The sequence below is a fragment of the Mycteria americana genome, unplaced genomic scaffold, assembly GCF_035582795.1.
Source record: "Mycteria americana isolate JAX WOST 10 ecotype Jacksonville Zoo and Gardens unplaced genomic scaffold, USCA_MyAme_1.0 Scaffold_66, whole genome shotgun sequence".
NCBI classification, from domain to species: Eukaryota; Metazoa; Chordata; class Aves; order Ciconiiformes; family Ciconiidae; genus Mycteria; species Mycteria americana.
The window spans coordinates 213,958-222,893 of NW_027445651.1; the positions used below are offsets into that span (position 1 = coordinate 213,958).

At 52.5% G+C, this 8,936-nt stretch overlaps 1 protein-coding gene across 1 annotated transcript; it reads left to right on the forward strand.

The window, feature by feature from the left end:
* Positions 1-719: 719 nt before the first annotated feature.
* LOC142404038 (feather keratin Cos1-1/Cos1-3/Cos2-1-like) lies at positions 720-1,025 on the forward strand. Its single transcript, XM_075490438.1, has one exon. The coding sequence runs from the start codon at positions 720-722 to the stop codon at positions 1,023-1,025; it is 306 nt and encodes a 101-aa protein (XP_075346553.1).
* The last annotated feature ends 7,911 nt before the right edge of the window (positions 1,026-8,936 follow it).

Consider the following 8,936-nt stretch of genomic DNA (forward strand, 5'->3'; position numbering starts at 1 on the left):
GCTGCCAACAAGCCCACACGAGTGCCCCAGGCCAATGTCCCCAGCCTGCACGCGACCCCTCCGGCACTTGGGACTCATCTTCTGCTGGCACTCATGTGCTCCTGTCCCAGGAATCCTTAGGTCTCCCACCCCAGCAATGAAAAGGAACCTTCAAGGGGGAGCGAGCGGGCACGACCAAACAAGGAAATGAAAAGGCAGCCGTGCAGGAAGCCAAAACACAGCCCGTATCATTAGCTGGGATGTTTTGCATTTCAGATGAGCTTCTCAGAAAATTACTACTTCCACAGAGGCTTCCTCTGGACCTGGGGCAGTGCAGGACCAGTATAAAAGCCATCCCAGCTCTTCACTCTCTCATCCGCTTCGCTCCCCTTCTTCTCCTTCGGAAGCAAGTGAGTTGGAAGCTCTGTCCTATACTGGGGCTTGGGGCTGCCACTCCTGGGAGGGGAAGCGGGGAGAAGGTCTGGTGTGGAGAGGGGCTGGGTCTGAGGGGCTGAGGGGACTCTTGGGCTCTTGTCTGGGAAAGAGCTTTCCCGGGCCTGGCTCTCTTTGCATGGTGCCCAGGGGGACAGGCAAAGAGGTGTGTGCGCCTCCCTGCACAGCCTCCATCTCCCCGCCCAGCATATGCCTTGGCTCCCTCGTGGTGGGCGGACAGGCTGCTCCTCACGCACCCCCGTGCTCCTCCCTGCCCTCTCTCCCAGGTGCACCTCCAGCCCCAAGACATGTCCTGCTACAACCAGTGCCTGCCCTGCCAGCCCTGCGGCCCGACCCCGCTGGCCAACAGCTGCACCGAGCCCTGTGTCAGGCAGTGCCAGAACTCCACCGTCATCATCGAGCCCTCCCCCGTGGTGGTGACCCTGCCCGGACCCATCCTCAGCTCCTTCCCGCAGAACACCGTTGTGGGATCCTCCACCTCCGCTGCCGTTGGCAGCATCCTCAGCTCTCAGGGAGTGCCCATCAACTCCAGGTGCTGTGACCTCTCTGGCATTTCCAGCCGCTACTGCGGCAGAACATGCCTCCCCTGCTAAAGCTGCCACAGGCGGCCCCGCAGAAGGACCCCCAGGAACCCAGAAGATGGTAGTGGACTGAGCACAGAGATCCTGGCCATTGCTTGCAGGGGGGCTGAGCATCCACTGCTCCACCTGCAAAGGCAGGCAGGCAGAGGCGTGCCTGGGCCCTCTGAAAACATGGCCCTTGTCTAACGCGCCTGTTTCTCACTCTCTTTCCTCTCTCTCTTTTCTCTGTTGTCTTCTGCTGCCCTGGGCTGTGAGCACCTGCTAAGCCCCAGGCGAGGAAGGACCTGCTGCCTGCCCCTCTCCCTCTCAGGGGCGGGCAGGCAGGCAGGCAGACGCCAGCTGCGAACTCCACCCTGGCCAAGGGGCAAAGACTCCTAGCTACCCCTGCTGCTCCCTGCCCCGTGGGCCCCACTCAGAGGACCTCCTTCCCTCTTTCAACTCATTAAAGTTCTGCTGCATCCCAGCCTGGGCCTCTGCGTGGTCCTTCTCTCTCCGCACGCTCTCCCTGGCTTCCAGAGAGAAAGGTGTCGCTCTGGGGAGATCTTGCGGGCATAAAGAAGAGCCAGCGGTGTTCCCGGAGGCCTGCCTTGCTGCATCCCCGCACACAAATGCCCTCCTCAGCCTTTGAGCACGCCCTGCAGATGATGGGGAGCCCAACCACTGTCTGAGTGAGGAGTCCATCTCCCCGGCCGCACTGGCCGGTGGTGGTGGCACTGGGAGCTGGTTCTGCCTCCAGCAGCACCTGTGAGCCCTCCCTGGCTGGCGGCTCTTGCTTCAGGAGGGCCCCTCTTCCTGTGGCAGGTGTGGTGGTGGTGGTGGTGGTCCTGGCTGTGAGACAGGTTGCTCCTCACATGCCCCTGTGCTCCTCCCTGCCATCTCTCCCCGGTGCACCTCTGGCCACAAGACGTCTCCAGCTACAACCTCTCTCTCCCTCAGCCGAGGAAGAGAGGTGGGCTATTCCTCGCCCACTTCCCTTTGTGGCTTCCAACTACAAGCCGGTACTTCTGCAGCATTTCAGCTCTCCTTGCGTTGACTTAGCCTTCCTTGCAGGTCTTGCGGGGCTCTGGTCTATCCCCAGTCAGGCTGCCAGCATTTCCTCCAGCACAGCTAGAAGAGGCGGAGTTTCTAAGTGCGGGTGTGGTCTGTTTCCTGACAGCTCACTCTCTGTCTCTCTAGGCATGCACGTAGAAACAGTACCTAGGAGGATTTGTTCCCCCTTTCACGCCCATTGCTCACAACACGTCCCCCATCCTTTGCCACGCACCGTCTGCAGACTCCCCTCTCCCAAAAGCATCGCTCCCGGTTTTGCCGAAGGGTCAGGACTTCCCCCTTCCCCCTCCCGCGCTGGCAGTCCCACCGACCCACTGCCCTGCTCCTCCCCAGCCTGACACCCCTGTCTCACCAGCCTCTGCCAGTCCCACCAAGGCTGCCGGGTAAACCTGGACCGTGTCACGCTGCCCACTCAACAAGGTGCCCAGGGAGCTCCCAGGAAGTGGGAGCTGAAGCTTGCCAGCTCCTGTGTCCTCCTCCCTCTGCCAGCTCAAAGCCGCCTCCGAACCTCAGCCCAAAGGGTGGAGCAAAACACTCTGAGGGCTGCCTGGGTTCTCACACCTCTGCCCCAGGGACCTTTTCTACTCACATCGCCTAGTGGTTAAAGCACTTGCTCGGCCAAACTAAGGGAATCAAGCTGCCACCTGTGCTGGGCCCCAGGCTCCCCAGGGCCAGGACCAGGTTTTCCAGTGCTGGGAGCTTCCAGCTGGTGCAGCCAGGCCACAGCTCGACCTTTCAAACTCCTCTCGGTCACAAGGGCCCCGAACATCCTCGCAGGCACTCCTAACCCGCATGTAAAACTGCTGCCTCTTGTAAAAGCCCAGGCCAGGCTGCCCAAGGGGAGCCGCGCACCTACGACAGGCAGGTAGGAACCTGCTGACGGTTCCCAGAACTGGAACTGCAGTGCTATGGAATAATTGCTGGAGGTGACTTGGAAATTAGACTTATTTTTACACTTTTAGGTAAGTCACAGCATTGAAGAAGCTGCCCAGTTGGAGTGTGGCTGACATGCAAGGATTCCATTCCACGGAAGTTCCCTGGGCCTGCAACCGTAGATGACGGCAAACCCAGGGGAACTTAGTGTGTTGTCTCTAAGAGGAACTCCCTGGAGGATGGAGTGGTGTGGAGACACTTCTGTCAGGCTCTTTGATAATATGGGAACTTGAAGGTACCACAGAACCCATAAGCTGCATATTTTCTACTCTGGCCAACAGTCTGTCATGTTTTTGACAAAATGCTGTTTTTTTGGTGAACTTTGCTCATCATGACAACATTATAATAGCAAAACACACCTCCATCGCAAAAGCTACACAACTCCAAGGTGCTATCTGCCCTCACTGAGCTTGTGCTTTGAAATTTCCTAATTTATACCTTTAAAAGCGAAGCGAGAAAACTTTATACCAATCCTAATAAAGGTATGTATGACTAGAGTCACTGAAGCTCCACCTGAATGGTGGAAAAGAGTTTAAAATACCTTAAGAGAGAGAGAGTATCTTGGGGAACATACCATTACGTAGCACTAAGTTCTGGGATCAGTCGACTGGCTGAGCCTCTCTTCCCCCCATCAGGACGCCTTTGGGTAAGATTTGAACAATTGGTTATACCAAGTGCCTCCCTGGGAAACTTAGATATCTCTATAGAGTCACTTTATATATTTTAATGCTTTTGTAGTTGGCGGTATTACTCATACTCTTGGTATTTGCATGTGGATTGCAGCCAGTGAATTTATCACCGGTAATCCAAAAGAATCTGTGTGTCTGTTCCTTTAATAAACTGCACTCTTCATTAATCTAGCCGTGGTAGTTCTCATTGAACACAACCAGACTTTTTAAGTGTGGCCATGTTGTTCTGGCAACACGACTAGACTGGAGGTGTATCGTGTTTTTTGTGAATCCGTAACCTTGATATTTAATTACACTCAATGCAACTGGACTTATAACACTGTCAAATTACTTTAACACTGTTTCCTTAATCAACTTTGCGAAGCTGTTTCAGTGAAAGCCCTGAGAGGGCTCTGGCAAGCAAACGTTGACTCTGATGGGTTGCTACATATACTGGTCTTAGAAAATAAACCGTTTACCAAGTCTGAGACTAAGACTGGACTTAGCTGCACCTAGACTCCTCTCTGAGAAGGAGCTTAGAAAGCAAGGGGGTCCTGTCTGAACCTTGTGACTCAACGGGAGGGTTCTCCCCCCTCCCCCCACCACTCCTCAGACTCCTACGTGACAGTAACTTTTAACGCCACAAGTGCTCAGGCAGAAGGAGACAAAGGAGGTGGCCATGGACACAACCCTCACAGCCATCTCCAGCAGGACAAAAGGCTCCCTGGTCGACTTCTCTGGCCACCCAGTGCACAGCCAGAGGCAGGGCAGCATCTGTGTCAGAGCACCATGCCCAGCAGTGCTGCTTTTCTGCTGCATGATGAAAGATTAGGCTCTTATACATGGGCTTTGCCTTGCTTTGCATTTCTCTCTCCTCCCCTCTCTTCCCTTTCCCTCCCCTCCCCTCTCCTCTCCTCTCCTCTCCTCTCCTCTCCTCTTCTCTCCTCTCCTCTCCTCTCCTCTCCTCTCCTCTCCTCTCCTCTCCTCTCCTCTCCTCTCCTCTCCTCTCCTCTCCTCTCCTCTCCTCTCCTCTCCTCTCCTCTCCTCTCCTCTCCTCTTCTTTCACGGCCATTCATTTTTCCCAGGACACTGCCCTCACAGTGCAGACTTACTCTTCTGCCATTTGAGCTTTCTAAGTATGCTGCCAATGGCAGTGGAGGTGGAGGATCCCACAGCGGTGCTCTGTGGGGAGGAGCTGAGGATGGGTCCGGGCAGTGTCACCACCACAGAGGAGGGCTGGATGATGACGGTGGAGTTCTGGCACTGCCTGACACAGGGCTCGATGAAGCTGTTCGCCAGCGGGGTCAGGCACAGGGCCAGCATGACAGGCATGGCAGGCACTGGTCATAGCAGGACATGTCACTGGTCTGGTGGTGCACCTTGGAGAGGGCAGGGGAAAACAGAGCATGGGGGTTGGTGAGGAGCAGCCTGACATCCCACAGTGAGAGATCGAAGATACCTGCTGTGTGAGGAGGTGGAGGCTATGCAGGGTGGCATATATAATTCATTTTCTTTATGTCCAAAAGACACTGCAAAAAGCTGCCAGGCCTAAAAAGGCTTTTGTCTAGCCCAGAGCTCAGAATCCACTTAATCAAATCATCCATATCCCTTCATATTAGACCTTTTACCTAGTTCCCACTTGCATTACAGGCAGCCCCAATTGTCATCACACGACTGAGCTGAGCTGTCTATTCAGACAAGAGTATACCCTGCAGGAAGAGAACGGAGCTTCCAACTCACCTGTTTCACAGGGAGAAAAAGGGGTACAAAATATATGAGACAGTGTAGAATTGGCCTGGTCTTGCACTGCTCCAGGCCTAGAGGAATCCTTTGTGGAAGTAATAATTTTCTGAGAGGCTCACTTGCAAAACATCCCAGCTAATGATATGGCCTGTGTTTTGGATTCTTTCATTGCTATCTTTTGATTCCTGTGTTTATGCCATGCTCATTCCCCCATGGATATTTATTTTAAGGCTGGAGTGAGAATTGCAAAAATTTCCATGGCCGGAACACATCATTGCTATCATAAGTTGCATCTGAAGTACTGGAGGGTTCCTTTGCAGGCTAGGGACATTGGCCTGGGGTACTACTGTGGGATTGTTTTCAGCCCAATTGGCAGGGAAGGCCAAGTTCCTCCCAGCCCTGCAATTCTTGACCAGACATCCAAGGATTCCCATGTGTGAGGACAGCTGCTGCTCTACCTGCAGAACTGCTCCTCCAGAAGCGGTGCCCTCACCTGGGCACTGGTAGGACAAAAAGACAAATCAGGGAATTCATTAGAGACTGGCCCTGAGGCCCAAGGGATGCAGGGCGTCTCTCCTGGGCACAGGGTTGCCAGTTCCTGAGAGGTCCCCACCTGCTCCCATTGCTCTGTTGCACAGGACTGGCACCCTGATTCCTGTCAATACCCCTGTGGTCTGAGTCAGCCTAGTTGTATCTGGGCCTTTCTGACAGAGCCATAAGGGCAGCAGCAAGCACTGCCTGGGACGTGGCCATGGGGCCCAGACTATTGCAGACTAACTTCTCCTTCCTTGCTCCCTCTCTCCCTCCATTCATTTTTCTCTGCCTCTCTCTTCTGATGCACTTGGGCCAATGTTTCACAGTTGTGTCCCTGAGCGAGTTCTCTCCTCTACTGCTGTCAAAATTTTTGCCCCGGCAAAACAAATTCAGGGAGTATTTCGAAGGTGCAGCCTCTCTCATCCTATTAACATCAATAGGCAGTCCCACTCTCTCTTCTGGCTGGTGCATACAATGAAGCATGCTGTGGCCGCTGATTTTTTTCCTGTGTGTCAAAACTACCAAAGACCCCTCTTTCCTCCATTCTGGCTTTGATTTGTGGATACTGGGACCCAGGAGCCATCCTGGATGACAGGAAATTGGAAGCAGGTTGCAACTTTCTCAGCTGCTCCCTGGGTCCAGCACGAAGGCCAGACACAACAGGCTGTTTCCTGGGATCTTTGAGCAAGAAGACATCAGGAATCTGGGAGCAGGGCACAATACAGTTGTCCTCTAGGGGCATCCTAGCACTAGGTGGTGGTCATTATTACACTGTGGGACTACACTGAGCAAAGAACTGAGAGCTCTTGCCCTCACCACCTTTCTGTTCCCAGCCCTTGTGTTCTTGCTGAAGAGCAAGAAACACGAAGCCTGCTTCCACAAGAACTGGCATCACACCTCTAGGTTTGCTTCCTGGAGTCTTTCCTTGCACTGTTGCTATCTCTCACTGTCTTCCAGACACCATGGGCAGACCACTGTCACCCATAAAAAGACTGAGTCATGGTGGGAGAGACACCTTCCAGACCACCCACACCTATCAGAGCTCTAACTTGCACACTGTGATCTGGTACCAGCAGATGAGAGGACAAGTTCCTCCCAGTTATTGTCACATCAGGTAACAACTGGCTCCAAGGAGAGCAGCCCATTCACCATGTTGTCAAACACCACAGTGAAATTCAGCCTCCTGAGCTAGAGGAAGTCAGGGTGTCCTTGTAGCTTTGTGCTATGCATGACATCCTGGTGCTGGGAGCTTCCTTGGCTGTGGAAAAATCTATCTGAGGGAGCAGGTGTCTCTGTGCAAGGCTGAGCTCTAAGGAAGTGGCCCTCAGATCTCCCCTGGTGGTGTTATTTCCCCTATTCATCCATTCTCTAACTGAAGATCCCTTTTTCCATGCAGAAAAGAACTTGATGAGTGTCTGTGAACAGATGACAGAATCTGCCCAGATGGGGCATTTCTGAAGAACCTAAGGAATGCTGCTTCAGTGGAAACTGGAGCCCCGAAACAAAGAAGGGGAAATCACCTAGGATGGGAAGGAAATTTTCTGTGTGTTTGCTCACCCCTGTGACCATCTGCATAAATTTACCCCCACTCTGTGGGAGCTGACCACAGAAGGGCATTTAGGTGAAAAGTACAGCAGTTTTTCTTCCTGATAGTTTTGTAGGACAGGACCAGGAGTGAGGCATGATCCAGGCTCTCACTGAACAGGAGATCTTGCTGTAAGTGACTCTGATTGAGGCTGGAATGCAGCCTTCTTTTGTCAGTCTGTCGTGGTTTAACCACAAAGCCACTTGCTCATTCCCTGCGCAGGTGGGGTGCAGAAGAGAATCAGAAGGGTGAGAGTGAGAAAACTCATGGGTTGAGATAAAGGCAGTTTAATAGGCAAAGCAAAAGCTGCATGTGCAAACAAAGCAAAATAAGGAATTCATTCACTACTTCCCATCGGCAGGTAGGTGTTTAGCCATTTCTGGAAACACAGAGCTCCATCACATGTAATGGTTACTTGGGAAGATAAACACCATAACTCCGAATGTTCCCCCCACCCTTCCCCTAGCTTTTATTCCTAGCTTCCTTCTTCCCCTAGCTTTTATTGCTGAGCATGATGTCATATGGTATGGAATATCCCTTTGGTCAGCTGGGTCAGCTGTCCCAGCTGTGTCCCCTCCCAACTTCTTGTGCACCCCCAGCCTACTCGCTGGTGAGGCAGTCTGAGAAACAGAAAAGGCCTCGATGCTGTGTAAGCACTGCTCAGCAATAACTAAGACATCAGTATGTTATCAACACTGTTTCCAGCACAAATCCAAAACATAGCCCCATGCCAGCTACTATGAAGAAACCTAACTCTATCCTGGCCAAAACCAGTACATTCTCCACCCCTTATTCCATACCATTTACATCATCCTCAGGTCCCACACTATCCAATACATCCTCATTAACCACCATCCCCTCTTCTCATCCTTTGATATATACACAGATACCATTCCCTTAGTCTATGGACCACCCCTGTATAATGTCTGTAAAATGTCCATAAAATGTCCATTGAGTTCATTTAGTCCGTGACTTTGGGCTCCATCTGTTACAGTGGTCGCTCAGGGCAGGAGAGGTGGTATGTTGCATGGAGTTACTGGGTACTAAAGCCAGCTCAAGATGGGTCATGGCTGCACTTGCACTAATTCTTGTGAGGCTTGTCCTCCATTGGTTAGAGTGGTTCCTGCTATAGTACTTCCTGTAACATTCCCATAACCCAAACCATGGGTTACCTCAATTTAAAAGTGTATCTGTTACAATGGCCACCCCTGGTCCCTTTGGACCAGATGATAGAGTTTAACATTGGAATTAATTCCTCCCCTTGCCCCTGCTTTTGTGTGGACTTATCCAGAGACCACAGTCCTGTAGGGGTTTACCTGTTGCAGTGTGGCCTTATCTATAAACCACAGTCTCTTGAGGGGTATACTTGCTGTGGCATAGACTTATCCATGGCCACAGATGCTTTGAGGT

Bases quoted from the DNA above. Each gene is read 5' to 3' on its own strand.
- LOC142404038 (XM_075490438.1), top strand. From the start codon at position 720: ATGTCCTGCTACAACCAGTGCCTGCCCTGCCAGCCCTGCGGCCCGACC.